Consider the following 18919-nt stretch of genomic DNA (forward strand, 5'->3'; position numbering starts at 1 on the left):
AAGAGGAAACTAATTGGTTAGGCATGTGAGTGCAATTTGTGTGTCATTGAACAAAAATACAAGTATAAAAGCACAGTAATGCTTATTTTTCTGTGAGTGAACCTGAAGAACTGAGTTTGTGTCATGTGTGAAGATACAATCAAGCAACATATAGTTTATTTTACTAAGCCTCGGGGGGGGGGGGTCAAGAATGTAAAATAAAAGGAGAGAGTGTTTGTAAAATATTCATTGAAACTATCTATTGTAAGGGAAGCATATTATTACTACATTGTTTTGGCTAGCACAACACAAATGCTAAGGCTAAAATGTCTAAGCAAAATAATTCAGAGTGTAACCTTAATGAACCACAAAAAATAAAATTGAAGAACGAACATTAAGCAATAAACATCGTCTGAAATTAACATCACAATCAAACATAAATAACACTCATCATCTAATAATCTAGTAGCGTCGAACTTTAAGCCGGTAGGTGTCTGGTTGATGCGTCTTGTAGAACCGCAGTTGATCCCTAGCACGAATGCGTTCCTCCCTATGGCTAAAGAGATCACAACTTTCTAAAACATCACACATTTTCTATACCACGACTTAGGGATCATAACTTTCCATGGAAAATTTAATAGTAGTCTTTGATTCTGCTATTCAGGCTTTGATAGAACAAAATTTAATAACACCAAATAGAACTTCAATGGATGATTGGAGTAGGTTCTGAATCACACTATGGTTCCTAACATAAATCTGAATCCTAAGGCCACCTTGAAATGACTCATCCTTTATGAATCCATGCACCAATACTAAAAAAAGTTCAAGCTAGCTAGTGCCCCATTCTTCTTTGCCTTGGCAAGTGGTTCATAAGCAGCGAATATGGTATCCTTGAACTTCTGAATTGCACAAATCCAACCTTAAAGATTAAAAAACACCGATTTTACAATCACTGGAAAAGAAGAGAAATATATAGAGTTTGTGATGAATCACTAACAACCAGTAATAAAGTCCAATCAAGCATGAGACTATAAAAGAAAGGCATGTATTGAACTAAAAATCTAAAAAAGGGATACAAAGTCATAACAATAGCAATGAAAATGCTGGTTTCACCTTTCAAGTGATTCGTTTTGGTGCTGCGGAAAAGATGAGTGTTGTTGTTGTTGTGCTGAAAATTAAGGATTTAAAGAAACTAAGAGCAACTCCAACAGGAGTTGCTTAGCATGGTTCCTTAAGTTAAGCTGCGTTCCTTATTTTTCTCCCCCATTGGAGTTTGCTGAGGTGGCGTTGCTAACATCCCAAAGTTAAGCAACGTTGCTTAAATAAGCAACGCTCCTTAACTTGCTGAAGCTTAATAAAAAACTGTTTTTTCTCTTACATTCAGCAACAGAAATCGTTAAAAGAAGAGGGAAGAACACATTCATGAACAACAATCCAACAATCCATTAAATTTCAGAAATTTCAACAATCCAAAATTTCAGAAATATATAACACAGATTTAACAAATTAAAATACAAAAAAAATCAAAAAAATTACACAAAAAATGGAGAGGATCTGTGATGGCGACGGAGATGGTCTCTTGCATGTCGCCGATCTGAAGGCTGAAACCTCCGTTCTCTTGCATGTCGCCGATCTGATTTGAACGAGGGTTGAACGATGAAGCTTCGAGTGAGAGAGAACGCGGATGGAGGCAGAAACAGGGTTTGAACGAGGGTTGAACTATGAAGCTTCGATTTTGAACGGCAGAAAGAGGGTACTGACGGGTTTGAACGAGGAAGCTTCGATTTTGAACGATTTTGATGTGATTTGAGAGATGAAAGCTTCGATTTTGAACGGCAGAAAGAGGGTTTGAACGATTTTGAACGATGAAGCTTCGATTTTGAACGATTTTGATGTGAGTTTGAGAGATCAAAGCTTCGATTTTGACCGCGGATGGAGGCAGAAAGACGGTGAGAGATGTGAGTTTGAGAGATGAAGAGAGAAAGCTGTTTGTGGGTTTGACGTTTGAGAAGGAAGCTTCCAGATCCAGAGAGTGAGAGAGAAAGAGGGTTTGTGTGGGTTTGAAACCGTAGGAGAAAAAAAGAGAGAGTGGGATAAAGTGAAGGAAGCTTCGAGATTCATGGTGAGGGTCGGTGCGTCTTTCACCATTACAAAAGTGCACCGCCGCTATTCGTATGTTGGCATACGGATCACCTGCTGACAATCTGGATGAGTATGTAAGAATTGGTGAAAGTACTGCAATTGAGTGCTTAGAGAGATTTGTAACGGGTGTGAATGAAATATTTGGAGCCCATTACTTGAGGAGACCGAACAAAGAGGACATTACACGCCTACTACAAATGGGGGAGTCTCGTGGATTTCCAGGTATGTTGGGTTCCATTGACTGTATGCATTGGGAATGGAAAAATTGTCCAGTTGCATGGAAAGGTCAGTATTCTCGAGGTGATCATGGCAAACCCACAATCATGCTTGAAGCAGTGGCATCACAAGACTTGTGGATTTGGCATGCTTTTTTTGGCATTGCAGGTTCTAACAATGATATCAATGTGCTAAACCAATCTGATGTGTTTACCAATGTGTTGAATGGCACAGCTCCTGAAGTGCACTACGAGGTGAACAGAACACAATATCATATGGGTTACTATCTAGCGGATGGTATCTATCCCGAGTGGGCTACATTTGTCAAGACAATCCCAATGTCACAAGGAGAAAAAAGACAATTGTTTGCCAAAGCACAAGAAGGAGCAAGAAAGGATGTTGAGCGCGCATTTGGAGTACTCCAATCTCGATTTGCAATTATTCGTGGCCCATCACGCTTTTGGCATGTGAATACCATGAAACAAATAATGTATGCATGCATTATATTGCATAACATGATTGTTGAAGATGAACGTGAGGGGTATAATGGTAATTTTGTTTACGACCAAGTAGACAATGACATCATAACCGCTGAAGTATCTAATGGTCCTATCCCTTCATTTGCAACATTCTTAGAAAGAAGAGGTCATATGAGTCAAAGGGAAATCCATCGCCAACTTCAAGCAGACTTGGTGGAACATATTTGGGAGCTCTCCGAAAGTAGGAATAATGAAATTTAATCTTTGAGAGAGTTTTCATTATTTTTTATTTTGCAATGAATTGTATCTTATTTCGAACTTAATTATATAATATAATGTAATGCATTTTGTTTGAATTTTTTTTTAAATACCATGTCCAATTTTAAATATATTTATATTGTTATAAATATTAATTAATATTTAAATTTAAGTCATGCTTAGTTGGAAATAAAAAATATAAACATATGAGGTACAGTGGGGTCCAACTAAAAGTAAAATAAGCAACCATGCACTGGAGTGAATTATGCATGGGTTGCTTAAATCCCATGTGGCAGTCTGGGCCCACCAGAATAGCATTTAAGCAACCCAATAAGCAACCATGCATTGGAGATGCTCTAAACAAAGAGAGGGAGAGAAAAGAGTACAAAGTTATGAGAGAAATGAAGTAATATACGAAAAGAAAATAGAAGTAAGACTATTCACCTGACTCATCTGTCTCAGTACGTCTTGAAATGGTCAGTTGCTCAAGCTTGTTACTGACAAGAGAACCACAACTTAAATCCACCATGATTTGAGAAGAATTCCCTAAAACTGAAGAAAAGATTAACTATGCTTCCTAACCACAAACAACAATAACACCAGGATATGAAAGGAGCTAATGAAAGACCAGAAGTGAAAGGCATACAGCTAGAAAAAAAGGTGAAACTTCATATCCAAACTAATGAAAGACTGTTACCTTTGGGCTTACATATGGTGAAGACCCAAAAAACCAATCTGAAGCCAAATCCCATAGCACCAGAGGTCTCAGGTTCAACTGTAAACCAGAATACAAAAACAAACTCTTAAAATAATCAATTGCAAATCCTTCGGTGCACTATTTTCCAGCATAAGTCTAATGCCACCTTTAGTGCAACATCATTGAGTTATAGCTTGTCAAGAGCATCCCGTAGATCAGGAAATATGTGGGGAATCCAAATACAACTAAGAAATTTGACCCAGATCAAACAAACAATAGTACAATGAATTATAAGAATGCATGACCACTCTTCTAAATGTTTAATTCCTAAATAAGCAAATTAAATATTTCATTCAGCTAAAAAACTACTAATGGAAGAAACTCAACAGATCAGGATCAAGCACAGTACAGAAAAAATTACTGCCCAATGAAAGGGAAATTAGTACAATAATTAAAATGTGCATTAATAGTTTCAGTACACACATTAAAGATTAAGAGAACAATTTATCTAAGCGTGCTGCCAAAGTAGATATCAGATTCATGATTTTGTCATTTGTTATATCACCAAATAATTTAATAATATAATAGTTAAAGCCTGAAACTAACAAAGGTATTGATTAAACAAAATGAGGGTGTTGTTCACGTAAAATGCAAGTTGCACATCTCTTTTACTTTACATTTTGCAAAATGCTAATATATATACACCTCAAACTTGAGACCACAAATCATAAACTTCTGTCGGATTTCACTTTTGGTTTAGATAAGGCACTGATACATTATGTCCTTAAGGTAGTGTATCACCAAAAAAGAGAAACCAATGCATTATGTTTTCAGTTTGTCATTTGTATTGAAATTAGTATAAAGATAAAGCAAGTGTGTTAATCTTTATATTAGATGATACATGAAGAAGCTAGGTTAGAAGCATTATTTAGTCTTGAACAACATTAAGACATCTTATCCTACTCAGTATTACATTAAAATTTAGCTAGAAAAACCCCTTAATTTCTTGATGTAATGAGCCCACCACCATAACCAAAATCCAAACTAATAAAATAAAGATACTGCATAATTGAAACCTACATGTGTGGCACCAGAGTATATCTTTTTCTTCACTCCCTCCTCAGTCCTCACTGTAAACAAAAAGTAAAAAGAAAAAATAAAGCAAAATTTTGAATGGTAGGGGAGAATAAAATTGAACTGGTGATTATTGTTGGGAAATAAGTAAATTATTCAAAGAGAGTAACATTTAACTGACCTCCGCATCAAGCAGCACCAAACTCATTGCATATAGTTTGGATGGTTCAGTAACTGGGCACATGTCCCATGCTCCAAGGACCCTTAGTTTAATCGTCCATGTATCCCTCCCGCTGCATAGAGCTTCAAAGGGCTGTCAGTTCCAGCTGGAATAAGACATTGTGTAGATAAGGCAACTCCCAAACTCAAAAGATTTCTCAACACAAATGCAAAACCAAAAAAATGTGAGTAACCCTTACCATGAAGTGCCTATTTATAAAGAGTAACATTTGTAGATGAGGAAGAGAGCAAGGCAGCTTCTACAAAGCTTGATAACCTATAAGAGATGGACTAAAGGAACTTGTACTGGAAAAAAACACACCAGGAACAGCAACACCGCAGTGAAAAATGATAATAGAAAATAAGATTAAAAATTGAAAGAAAACCAAAGCTGTAAAGGAAAATGGAGGAGATAAGGTGTAGGCAAACAACCTGTAAAGAAGAACGTCCAGCTGGTTTTGGTGGCTTGAAGGTACCTACGGATTGCTACACACGCAAGCTGCTAGGTAAAAAGCCATGAAAACCGGAAGGAGGATGAGGGCTACTACATGAACAACGAAAAGTACAGCATGAACAGAAGTAGAAGGGATGATCGAGGTGGGATCGACCTTCGATGCACCAACACGGCAACAGCTGGAATTGGGATGACGCAATTGTGTGACAACATGGGTTGAGAAGTAAAAGAAGGAGAAGTAGAGAAGGATCACAGAGGGGAGAGGAAACGGCTGCTGATGACGGAATTGTGTCGAAAGAAGGAGGAAACGGCTGCTGATCACAGTTGGGCATGATGCAATTGTGACAACATGGGCCATCATCCACATGGGCCATTGGAAAAAGAAGTTGTCCCAAAAAAAAATGCCCCGTGAACAGTAACCAGGATTAGGAAATTAAGGGTAGAAGATGAACCAATGAATAGCCCAATACAGAATCACATGAAACAATAAAGAAAATGGACCAATGAGTAGCTCAATAGAGATTCATGTCCCACACGTGCCTGAATATATTTCATTTGTCTTATCTGTACTGTATGTCTGTATCTGTATGTTACCCATCTGTTCCGGTTCGGCGAGTGGTTAAAACTATACACCCACCGTAGTCCATAACCCACCTGATCCCCACCCACCACCTCCCCTCTTTCACTTTACCAATCGATAAACCTTTCTCCGGTCACATTCCACGGATCCCCCATTTTTTTTTTCTTTAAAAAAACGGGGGAAAATGTCTTCGTGGCTTGCCCGTTCCCTGAAAAACTCTCTCCGCCTCGACGACGACGGAGACGACCAAATCGCCGCCGCACCGGATTCACCAACCGGGACCCACCCGCAACACCAACAACAGATTCAACCACCGCAAGAGAATGATAATAATAATGCAGTTAGATCAGAAGAAGATGAAGAAGAAGAAGAAGACGATGAAACGCATGGGCGTGGTGGTGTTAAAGAGGACCTCGACGAGATCAAGCAAACCCTAACCCGTCAATTCTGGGGAATGGCCTCCTTCCTCGCCCCGCCGCCACCACCACCTTCCCAATCCGATCGCGCCGCACCTTTCTTTTCCGATCACTCTCTTTCCGGCGGTGCAAACGAAGAACAACAATTGGATCATGGAGGTAATCGTAATCCTGATGATGATGATGATGATGAGGAGGAGGAGGAGGAGGAGGAGGATGCGAATTCTGATCAATCTTCGGTGGTGGAACGAGGAGACGATGACCTCCGCACGGATGATCCTGACCGGAATTCGATTCCGTCCGGATCCGATTCGGAAGGGAACCAGGAACCGGAAATTGACATCGAAAACGCGGTTGGAATCACGGAGGAGGTGTTGACTTTCGCTATGAATATCGCTATGCATCCTGAGACGTGGTTGGATTTTCCAATTGATGAGGAAGAAGACACCGACGGTGAGTCTTCTACACTAATTGGAATTGGAATGAAGCAAATTTCATTTCGTTTCTGTACTGGATTGGATCACGAATGATGATTGATTATTTACACGCATTTCAATTTGAATTTGCCTCTGCTGAATGTGAATTATAATAATTATAGCTTGTTATACATGCCTGCATAGCTTAGCCTTCATGATAGGTTAGTGTTAACATGGTTATCTATTCATGCTTCAATTTGCCTAATGGTTAATTTTGTTTGTATGCTGTAGATTTCGACATGTCCGAAGCCCAACAAGAGCATGCTGCGGTTATTGAAAGGCTTGCTCCGAGATTAGCTGCGCTCAGGATTGAACTGTGTCCTTGCCATATGAGTGAGGGTTACTTCTGGAAAGTCTATTTCGTGCTCTTGCATTCAAGGCTTAATAAACAAGATACTGACATTTTGTCTACACCCCAGGTCAGATACGTGGCAATTTGCTTTGCTTTTCATATCGCACTTGTAATCTGTCTCTTTAGGGATCTTGTTGATTAGTTTTATACATTTATCATTGCCTGAATCTTTTAGACTAGAAATGATTGTTCTAGGATCTTTATTTGATATATGAGCTAGCTCACAGTTACAGGTTAGAGATTGTTGGTTTTCAACATTATTGATAATCTAGAGGGAGGGAGAGAAATCAGAGCAACTGAGTTTTGAAAGAAGAGAAAGTTTCCTGAGTTTTCATTCATTCCTTTCTGACGGTTACACAATTACACTTACATCAGTATTTATATTACACTCAAGCTTACTGAGTGAGCTGTTAAATGCAGCAGAGTCTCAGCTAAGCCCTTGCAGATTCTCTAACTGCAAACCAAGTATGGCAAATTAGATAACTATTTTTTTGGATAGGCAAAATGAGATTAATGGGGAGCACAAGGGGTACCCAACCCACCCACCCATTACAAGAGGAAAGTGATACAGAAATCAACAATTAAAACACTGTTACAGAAAAGTAGATGTTGTAGCAGGAAAATAGCACACTCCCCAAAAGACAAGCTAAGCTACCCCCAAGACTACCCCCAACAGAGCCAAAGTCCCTCTCCATTGCTCGTTGCCAAATTGGTGATGTTTCCTTCTCCTAATTCCGCTGAGCTTGACCTCTGAACCCCTTCACTGCATATTAGATAACTAACTGACAATCTTTCAGAACCTATCGAGTGAATCGATATACTCTATCAAATGTTATCTTCTGGGATTTACATGGAAAGAGTAATTCATTATGTCTAACTGAGACTGCAATATGAAGTTCTCTCAAGTGTGGGGGGAGATGGGAATATTTGTAAAATATAAGTAATAAGTAATCAATCAATATAAGTAATAAAAATGCAGAAAGACTCGTATGGAGTGCAATAGTCACCTAACCACTGTAGTTATTCTCTTAATTCATGCTGTGCAGTACACAACTTTCTATTTTGTGGACTTTGATAATTTGAGCTGAAACTCTTATATGTTGAAAACAGTGCAATGTCCTTCTTAGTGGTACAAATATATTTTATTCGAGAATTTCTACAAGTTAGGATATTTTAGTTCATACTTTCGGATTGTTGAGGACTTGGGGTAGATTCTATGCTGTAAAACTATTTCGCCTGATTACATTTTATATTGTTTTAAATTTAAAATTTTATTTAAGCACTGAAAAATCGATTTATTTCTCATTGTCTGCATGCGCATGCTTCCGAAATTCTTCATCCATCGGCCCTGTGCCATTTTCTCCAAAAATACTCTTGCGCCAAGGTACTACACGAAACTTGATTTAATCACATCAGGATGAGGGACGACCTCTGCAATATTAGATTCATCGACCTCACGTTTTTTCCAGCTAGAAACACGACACACACGCTCAACCTGTAATTAATGTTCGTACACCACGTATTTTGGATAGAATTGAGAAGCGATGCTCGGTTTAATCACGTCACATTGCTTTTCAATTCTGTCAAAAATACGTGGTATACAGACTTAGATAAACTAAAGAGGAATCTCCGGTGGACAGTACGCACGAACAGCGGCAGGTGCGGTAGAGGGCTAGAGGCAAAGAGAAAGGGCTGTGGTGCGTGACGGTGGCTGGCGGAATTGAGATCTGGCAGGTCGGACCAATTGTTAGGATGCAAAAAATCCTAACAGTGAAACGATAGAGAAAATAGGATAAAAGGAAATATTTTTGGTATTTTTCTTATTAAAACTGGAAAATAAGATAAATAAGAGGTTGCCGTTGGTTCCTCCAATAGGGCTGGTTCCCTTAGATCTCAATAATTCAATTCCTAAGGAGGGTACTCATATACTAGTAGAATAAAAGATAACCTCCTAAAAAGTACTATAATTCTGAAAGATAACCCAACCCAAAAACAGAAGATCTCCAAAGATAGACTCTTAAATTAAAAGATAGATCCCTAAATTAAAATAAATCTAAATCCTTAATAATTAGATCCTAACAATTTCTCTATTATGTGAAGATATTATCACTGATGTTATTATCCATTTGTTTATGGTTAATATGGTGGCACATATTTTTAGTGTTGTAGTACAAGGGGATGTATCTTATGAGAATGATCATTTTAGATGAGAACATAGAAATAAATCATGATCGTTAGATCTGATCATGAATGATCAATATTAAAACAATTTAATAGTCATGTGATAGTGATCACTTAAAAATGTCATGTGACTCTAATGTTTGTGTCTGAAGTTTGTCTCTGATGTTCGTGTCTGAAGTTTACCTTCACTTCTACATTCAGCTATTACATCAACAATAATGGGTCGATGAAATCATCTAATGTAATAGTTTTAACTCTTGCAGGTCAGGGAAGCCAGAGCAATGTGGATGAAGGAATTGCATAAACAAATGAAGCCAGAATTTGAAATTTTTGGAAGAAATTCTTTCTACTTGAAGGACAGTGTTCAACCTGATGATTTTTCTCCTAGATTAGTAGATGACACCTGTTCTGATGACACGCCTCATCGGACTTATGGATCTGAAACAACAACTTCTTCGTCCATGATGGCAGATAACGAGATTGAGAAATATCCGGTTGAAAGTTCTGGAACACATTTCATCGATAAATCAGTTACTGAGGAAAATATTGTTAAAACTGAAAACAAGGATCTAAGAAGTGGTGGGCCATCTCATATGATTATTCAGGACTATGGTGGTGATGATGACAACGAATGGCCAGAGGAAGATTCTGATTTAGGAGGATATGTTGGAACCAGTCTCCCCTTGTTGAATGAAGAAGACATATCTTTCAGTGATCTCGAGGATGATGATTATGATATTAAACATGTTAGTTCCAATACAGGTTCAAAGCTGGTATGAACTTCAATCTAGATGACACGATTATGGTGATTTTCGGGGCATTAAATCCTCACTCTGAACTACGAACCTGATGTTTGGAAAAAACAAACAAGGATAATTGGGGTCTGGCTTCTGGAGCATTTTTTCTGTACATAATGAAATGTTGAACGAAGTTGTGAAAATGCCATGATGCTATTTGAGGCTGTATAACGAACTTCTTCATCTCTTCTCAAGATTAGGTGGGTTCTGAGGTGATGTTGTCTTCAGAAATAACTCAAATGAAAAGGAAAGAGTGGAGCTAAGACAGCTATTTGATGTTTTGATCCGTATTTTTCAGGGATCCCATACGAGAACGTGGGATGAAATTATATGCTTAAATCTCAGGTTGAGCTCTGTTTCAGAAGATATGTCATATAGGGGGAACAAGTGCAAGTGTATATAAACTATTAAAATGTCTTGTTTGTCGTCAAAATATAGATTTTGAATTTTCTCAGGATTCTTGAGGTGGATGTACTAGTGGGTTTGGGGTGCTCCAATTTTATTCTTTTTTGGTGTTGGCCTCCTGATTGCCTTGTTGTCAAACTGTGTTTGAAAACAATGACTAGATTATTTCATTTATTTGGATTGTGATCGACTGATATTCCTGTCAGTATAAACATCTTCACCATTATCCTCTTGGTCTCAAGGCTTAGGTTAGAAAAGAGGCCTGCTCTGGTTTTTACAATGAGCTACATTCTAATGTGTGAATGTTTTACATTTTTGGGAGGCTTAAAACAGCTATCCTATTTGGTTACTTGTGGATGTCCGCAATTGATTCTTTCTGTAATAGGCTACTGTTGAGCTTAGTGTGTTTGGTTCCGTCTTGGAACCTTGAATCAATTCAATTGGCAGAATCACTTGTGGACGGTTACATAGATTTTTGTGAATCATGTTGAAGAATTGATGTTTGACTCAATAAAATTTGTAGAAAAACTAGAGATAGTAGTTTCTACAATAGACATAATCAATTATGAAATTTCACAATTTATTTTACAATATTGTCTTGCAAAAACAACAAGCAATTTATATATAAATTACTTCACTTTTTAAACAACTTTTCAAAATGTACATATGAGTTTAGTCTGAGTTTATTTGTATTTATAATTTGTTGGGAGTCACTTAATTTCTCATCTTAATCCTTCTCCTATTTGTCCTTTATCCACCACCATTTACTACTCATATCAAGTTCTCCTTCTAACAGAAATATGCTCTGTTTTTATATTCACTAATCAGGATACACTCTTGAATTCCGATAGAAGGCAACTCCTTGCACTCTTTTTTTCTTCCTTTTCTTTTTTATCCTCACCGGCTCTTGTTTTTTCTTCTGGTTTCTTGTTATAAATATATTTTCATTGTTTCTTTCATCTCTAATTGTTTGTCTAATAATAATATCTAGTGGTAAGCATGTTATATATTCAAATGATATTTTTTTATTAAATTGTTTTAACAATTCCAACTTGGGTACGATGAAAGTCAAAGACTTAATCAAATATTATTAAATCGTTTAATTTCTTGTTGTTTTTTCATCACTTCTCTTTTTCTTTTCTTTTTTTTGAAATTATTTCATCACTTCTCATTAACTACTTATTTTCTATGTTTTTTTCCATGTTTCATTTGTGAGCTAACTCAACCAGAACATAGAAGGAGGTAGTTGACTGGATTTATAATAACCATATTCTCCAACAACCCTTCATTTGTCACATCTGACATCTCAGCATTTACCTTCATAGTTCATACCTTCCCCACATGCAAAAATGAAAAAATAAATAAATAAATAAGTAAACGAACCATATCTTTATTTATCCAACAAAAACCAGATTATTCAATCCTCTGCTTGCATCACATCACATCACAACCTGGATAATCAATCAAAATCAATATATTAATTACTCAGAAGCAAATTTAGAACTTGTCTTATTTCCCAGAAACCAGTTACATTTCCCTCAAACCAACCAACAAATCTACCAACATTTATTTCCCATTAATCTCTTCTTCGTCACCAAATCAAACCCTTAAATTCAAAGGCTTCTCAATTCTGATTCACCTCTCAGTTTTCAATGGACCTTCCCCTTCACCGGAAGTGTCTCGATTTCTCTCGCCGAAACAGAAAATGGCTCCTCCTAACCGCCACCATCGGCGCCTCCGGTTACGGCGCTTACAGAGCCTACAATTCCCCCTACGTCGTTCAGAAGAGGAACTGCTTCATCAAGCTCATCAGAGCCTTCGTTTCCGTCGCTGAAATGGTTTCCAATTCCGCAGACACCGTTTCCCTTCTCTCCCACGACCTCAACCACTTCCTCACCTCCGATTCCGACGAAATCCCAAATAGCTTGAAGCAACTTTCCAAAATCGCAGCATCGAAAGAATTCTTGGAAACCTTGTCTAGGGTTTCCGAGTCCGTAACGCTTGGGATTGTGCTCGGGTGTAAATCCCAATTCAATTCCTCCGGTGAAGGTTCTAGCTTCTCCGATAAGGTGGCGGAGAAGCTTATGTCGAAAGCTGGAACTGGTTTTGTCTCGGTTGTGGTTGGGAGTTTTGCTAGGAATTTTGTTCTGGCTTTCTTCTCTGATGCTGATTCTGTTGGTGTGAGGTCGAATTCAGATGATGTTCCTCGGTGGGTGCGTGTGATTTGTGATGAGAGGTGTGGGAAGCTGATTGGGGATTGTGTGAGGACTTTTGTGAGCACTGCGGTTGCTGTTTTTCTGGATAAGACGATGGATGTCAACACCTATGATGATTTGTTTGCTGGATTGTCCAATCCGAAACACCATGATAAGGTGAAGGGGATTCTGATTTCTGTGTGTAATGGTGCTGTTGAGAGCTTTGTTAGGACTTCTCACCAGGTGTTGACGAATCCGAGTGCGAAACGGTCCGATTCAAGCTCATCCCTGGCTTCTGTTGTTGGTAAGATCGATGGGCCGGGTTTGATTGAAGATGGGTGCTTGAAACCGGAAGCATTGCTTCAGCAACTCAGAGTTAGTGGGGTTGGGGATTCCGGGTGGATTGAGCAGATTAGGTCAGCATTGTCCGTGCCGGCTAACCGGAGGTTTGTGATTGATGTGACCGGGAGAGTTACACTCGAAACAGTGAGGTCATTTGTGGAGTTCTTGTTGTGGAGAATGTCGGATGGACTCAAGAGCACTCTTAGTAAAGTTCGTGAGGAGGTTGTGGACAGAGGACACGAAGTAGTGAGATACGTTGGAGCTAAGTCATCTGTTATTCTTACCTTGTGCCTTGCTTTGTATTTGCATATTTTGGGGGGTAGTAGGATAATAATGCCTGCTTAGTATCATTGATTCTACCCTCTTGGTTGTAATGCACTTGGAATTCAATGGTAAGACCTATAGATGTTCCAAGTACTAAACTTGAGGTCACACTTTAGTGGGTGAAAATCTCAAGTTACCTCTTTTAGCCTTTTTCCATACCCCCCTAAAGAAAAACTTGAGCCTTCTTTAGATATGTTTGTATTCTCGTTGACACTACTACAAATGCAAGTTAGCACACACTTCAAGACAAAAAAATTGGGAGAAAAGTCTGATCACATTTCATTCAATTGGTATTCAAATTCAACATAGTGACACACTCTTTATTGCATAAGTTTAGTATGATTCAGCGCAGGATGCATTGAACATAACATGTCTGAAATTTGGAATAATTTTTATGCTGCTTGTTGGAAAAGAAACAAATCAGCTCTATAGCTGTAAAATTTGGATTTTATTCCTATTGACATTGCATTTAGTCCTTTTATCTTATTCAAACTTTGGAGAGAAACTCAATTTTGAGTACATTTTTTTTGTATATGACAAATTGACAATTGTGATTGATTGACTTTGTTGTTTTTCATTGTTGATAAATTTTGAGATTAAATAGCAGATTTGACTGTGTAACTGCCAATTGGAACTAGCTGTACAGTATATATGTGACTAATTTGGAAACTGTTGACGCAGTTAGGTGAGTTTATCTTCTCTTATGGTTGAGAGATCAGAATGAATATTTTTCTTTCTGTTGAGAATTCCTGATATATTTGCATAGAGACCTTAAGATCTGGTAATAGACGTCTGATCAAACTGGATACTTATGGTACCTATACATTTTTCTCTAATAAGAATATCTCAAGCAAATACATCCTTTGCATCATTGTTAATGTATTTTAGTCAGCACTTTTACTTTTTCATGCATTCTTTATTCTGCAATGGGTTCTATGGAGATTAGATTATCATGTCTTAATGTTTGAGTATCTTCTGTTTATGGTGCACTTAGGTAAACAACTTAATTAATCAATTATTCATTGAAAGCTTATCACATGAGAGCTTATGTCAGGAGTTTGTTCAGTAGGTATTTATATTATCTTATTGAAATAAGCTCAAAAGAGTTTATATCTAAATTATAAGTTATTTTTATAAGTTTAATCAAATATCTAGTTAAATACTTATATCATAATAAAAGGTCAAGTAAGCTCGTAAAAAGTTTTTCTAACTGTCCCCTTAATCATTTCTGTTGAAGCAGTGATACACTTCCTAGGTAAATAAACCTTTACAATCAGGTTATTTTCCTGTGCTGCCTTGACACTTAAGTGTGTGTTTGGACTTTGGATACAAGTTGGAACCGGCAAGAATCAATTAATTTTATAAGCTATAAGTCATAAGACTCATAACTTTTCCATAAACGCACAGCAGATTCTGTGATTGTTATCTAACCAAATATGCACCTAAATATGGACCAGTTGTCTTCATGGCAGTGATTCCAGTACAAGGCCAACAAAGTCCGAAATTTTCTTGAATGCTCTTTACTCTATCCAATTGACTAGATGTTGCCTTTCTCCAGCGTTTCTAGAACGTGCCAGTGCCACTTTTTTTCATACTGACTACAGTGTTATCATTTGACTCCTTAGTTGAAGTTGCCTGAGCTGTAGTTGTGTTCTTTTCTTGTAATTTTTTCTTGCCATAAGTAAGCTGAAGTTAATATTTATCAGTTAAAAAGCTTTGTAATCTGTGTCTGTGAGGTTGTTTAGGAATAGTTTTCTCGCTTCTTTAGTTTTCACGTTCTGTAAATTGAGGCATCTTTGTTGCCTAAATTTTTGTTGATTCAGTGCAGGATGCATTTAGCATTATTGGTCTGAAAGTTGGAATAATTTTATATTTTTTTGTGGAAGGAAGCAAAGAAGCTTTGCTGCTGTAATATTTACAGTATCTGCAGCAGTATATGAATATTTTTCTTCTAATTTAAACCTTGCCTTCTCAGTCTCTATGATCTTATTCAATGTTCAGAAAGTTACTCAACACATTTGTTTGTTTGTATATGACAAAATGATAATCTGTGATTCATTGAGTGTTGTTTTCCACTGTCTTTTGAGGTTAGGCAGCAGATTTGTCTGTATAACTGCCAACTAGAACTTGCCACAGGGTATATGTATCTGACTAATTTTGCGACTGTTGCTTTTCTTATGGTTGAGAGATGAGTATGAGTCTATTTCTTTCTGTGACTGATTTATATGGATGAGACTTGGTTTTCTCAATAAGTGTAGTAGCATTGTAGCAACTAACTGTATTCTTAATGGGACCGGTAGCATTATTGTGAACTAGTCAATTATATATCTTGAGGCAGTGAAATGAAATTCAGAGATGTAATGAGTCCTTATACTATTGGATACCGTTATTTAGATTGAAGCTAAGGCAGATGGAGGAGTGTTTACCAGATAGATCAGGAGCAATTTTGTGTTGAAATTCTATTCTGCAGAGAGGGACAGTATAAGACATGTAACTGTAACTCCCTCTTGAATGGTTAAGTCAGGGTCCACATTCATATTCATTTTCAAAATCCGCATTAGCAATCCATTTTATACGCTTAGATTAGCTTGAATGTCTGAAGCAATTGCATGTAATGTGTCCCTTTTTCAGACTTGGTGGTGGGTTGTATTATGTAATCCAAGACGTATGAGGTCAATTGTAGTGGGTTGACCCAGTGGGGTAACCCATGATTAGATGCACTACTTCTGCATATGATCATTTGCATCCTTCATTGCTCATTTCATGCATCATTCATGTTAGCCTCCAAATTATGATTTGTACACATACCAATATTTTTCTGCATATGATCATTTGCATCCTTCATGTTAGCTTCCAAATCATGATTTGTACACATACCAATATTTATATGAATAATACCTGGTGCAGGAATCCTGCAATGACAGTTCTGAATTCAACTAACTTTATAATTATATAACATTGTTTTTAAAATGTACAAGTTAATATTTTGTGTCTGGCATTGTGATAAACTAAAAAATCTGCATTAGTGGGGGAAAAACGACACGAGCAGTTTTTTTTATTCAATCATAAATTTTTGTTTGGCTTCTGAATTGCTGTCATGAGAATTTGACTACCTTTAATTTGTAAGTTATCATTAAACTTTGCTTATGTCTTGACCTTATTAAGCTTGACAAAAAAGAATTCTACATTCTGGTCGCATTATATAAAGCCAGTCCTCAAATCATATATCTCACGTACTGCTAAAAGAATTCAAGCTATAATTATCTTTAGCATATGAAGTTTTTTATTTACCGTAATATTATGCATATACATATTTACAGTAATAGTAATGTCTGTCAATTGTTTCAAAAAAAAGTCTGTCAACGAGATCTTAACTAATCATTGCAAAATTTCAAATTAAAAGTTTATCCTATTACATAATATATAAGGAACTTTAACACCCATGAATTGAAAATTCTATCTTTTTTTTACCTAATTTCTGGCGGGTTCTCTTTTTTCATAAGAATCAAACCGAAGTCTTGCTTAAAAAAAATTAAGTATGTATCATTTGAATTAATCACTCGTTTGTAAAAGAAGAAACTACTTTGATAAAATATAGTATCAAAATGACCTAAATTTTTACTAGGTCTCATTTTAATCTTTTGATGAAAAAAAAAGATAAGAACTGCATAAAAATATTGAATTATATGCAAGTTTGTATGCAAAATATTGATTTAACATTGTGATAAAATTAATAATACAAAAAAATGTGACTTTAGTGAGTGCCAATGTCTTCTCTTGCAATTATTGTTCAGAGAAGAAGAACTACTCTTATAAGTCCCAAACTTTACCAGCTAGGAATGCCACACATAATAATAACAAAAACATTGAATTATGAAGCATGATTCATGAACAATTCCAGAAAGAAATGCAATCATGAACCTTAAATTAAGTATAGCTCCTCCTCATCCACTTCTTGCTCTACACGCCTAATAATTAGTTCTTGTGATTTTATTATGCACCGTGGTTGATGTTTCATGTGAGTGATTATATTTTGATCAAACATCTTATTCTAAAAATCGAAATGTAATTAACTAATACCTCCCAATCGGTATCGATCGCAATAGTAAAAAGTGAATGTTTGAATCCTTAGGTCGAGATTTTAATTCTTAGGAGACGCAATCTTAGAAAGACATCTAGCATTCACCACACCTAGATCAGAATTGCGAGTCATTATGACAAAAAAAAAAATCTCCATTAAAGAAGTCATGATTAAACATTGCTCTCAACATAGCCCTCTCAAGAGCATGATTAATTTGTTCAGGAAAGTTGTATCTTTAAATTAGGGGTGCACATAAGTTGATTTGGATCGGTTCCTGACCAAAATAGAATTTGAACCAATCAAAAGTGGTCAGGTTGGTTTAGATCGAATTCTACGTTTGTTTTAACTCTGAACCCGAACCAAATCGATGATGTTTGGGATCAGATGCATTTATCGGATCTCTATTCAAATAATATTAAATATGGAATATAAAAAAATGATAAAAAATTATTTAAAGTAGCAGAAAGTAATGCAACATGAAATTAAGTGAATCAAACAACAGGTTATTAAGGTGAATTAACCAACAAATTACTAATTTCTCCCAACAATCCCAACAAAATATTAGTTATACATGTTCTGGTTCTTTGTTGGGTTTGGATTTCATTTTCACGGACCCAAAGACCGAATGGAACTCATAAGATTTCCCCTTTCAGAATTCAATCCAATCCATAAGTCCTATTCATTTGATGTTTTTTACTTTAGATCGGTTTGACTCAAACGAGCTGATCGGATCAATCCGACCATGTGCACTCCTACCATAAGCTTATGGGATCTAAGCTACTTTTGTGTACAACCTTACCGACGAAATTGTATTTAGTATTAATAAATCAGAGAAGAGATTGTCTAAATGACCCATGCGAGTCATAACTCAATTGACCAATAAGATTTTTTTATGAATAAATTAATAAATAAAATATATAATTCCAACAGACTTATCTTCAATGTGCATGATGAGTTATTTAACTTAAACTTTCTCATGTGTCATCTAAACAACCCATCCGAGAATTGTGAAAAAAAAAAACAGTGCTTAAAATTCCACAAATTGTAATGATGCAGGAAACCGACATGTAATAATAACTACAAAATAGTAGTAATAATCAATTAATTATAACTAGCCAGAGTCCATTAACTACGAAACCTGAAGCTTCTTAAGCTCTTTCCAATTGACTTCTCTGTGTGGCCATTTGAACGTGAATTCTACCCAATATTCCCATGGCTGCCACTACCTCTTCCAGCTGCAGCAGCTTCTTCA

The 18919-nt window shown here is 36.7% G+C and overlaps 3 protein-coding genes across 13 annotated transcripts; 2 read left to right on the forward strand and 1 right to left on the reverse strand.

The window, feature by feature from the left end:
• Positions 1–607: 607 nt before the first annotated feature.
• On the reverse strand, positions 608–6038 carry LOC130723632 (uncharacterized). Of its 11 annotated transcripts, XR_009014319.1 has the most exons (8): positions 5673–6030; positions 5497–5563; positions 5265–5370; positions 5027–5171; positions 4852–4901; positions 3772–3849; positions 1093–3626; positions 608–898 (listed from the first exon to the last, which is right to left on the reverse strand). XR_009014319.1 is itself a non-coding variant. In XM_057574743.1 (6 exons), the coding sequence occupies exons 1-5, from the start codon at positions 5883–5885 to the stop codon at positions 3591–3593; spliced, it is 510 nt and encodes a 169-aa protein (XP_057430726.1). In that variant the 5' UTR covers positions 5886–6038; the 3' UTR covers positions 608–898; positions 3519–3590. The 11 variants fall into 11 exon arrangements, 2 of the variants coding, with proteins under 2 accessions (XP_057430726.1, XP_057430733.1); XR_009014321.1 differs by having other exon boundaries at positions 5027–5148; positions 5497–6031; XR_009014318.1 differs by lacking the exon at positions 5265–5370 and having other exon boundaries at positions 5673–6029.
• Positions 6039–6120: 82 nt separating this feature from the next.
• Positions 6121–10951, forward strand: LOC130723621 (uncharacterized). Its single transcript, XM_057574732.1, has 3 exons — positions 6121–6967; positions 7222–7409; positions 9787–10951. The coding sequence occupies exons 1-3, from the start codon at positions 6283–6285 to the stop codon at positions 10300–10302; spliced, it is 1389 nt and encodes a 462-aa protein (XP_057430715.1). The 5' UTR covers positions 6121–6282; the 3' UTR covers positions 10303–10951.
• A 1257-nt stretch (positions 10952–12208) lies between these two features.
• Positions 12209–13873, forward strand: LOC130723677 (protein PHLOEM PROTEIN 2-LIKE A10-like). Its single transcript, XM_057574792.1, has one exon. The coding sequence runs from the start codon at positions 12378–12380 to the stop codon at positions 13605–13607; it is 1230 nt and encodes a 409-aa protein (XP_057430775.1). The 5' UTR covers positions 12209–12377; the 3' UTR covers positions 13608–13873.
• Positions 13874–18919: the final 5046 nt, after the last annotated feature.

The sequence above is a fragment of the Lotus japonicus genome, chromosome 1 (genome assembly GCF_012489685.1).
Source record: "Lotus japonicus ecotype B-129 chromosome 1, LjGifu_v1.2".
Taxonomy (NCBI): domain Eukaryota; kingdom Viridiplantae; phylum Streptophyta; class Magnoliopsida; order Fabales; family Fabaceae; genus Lotus; species Lotus japonicus.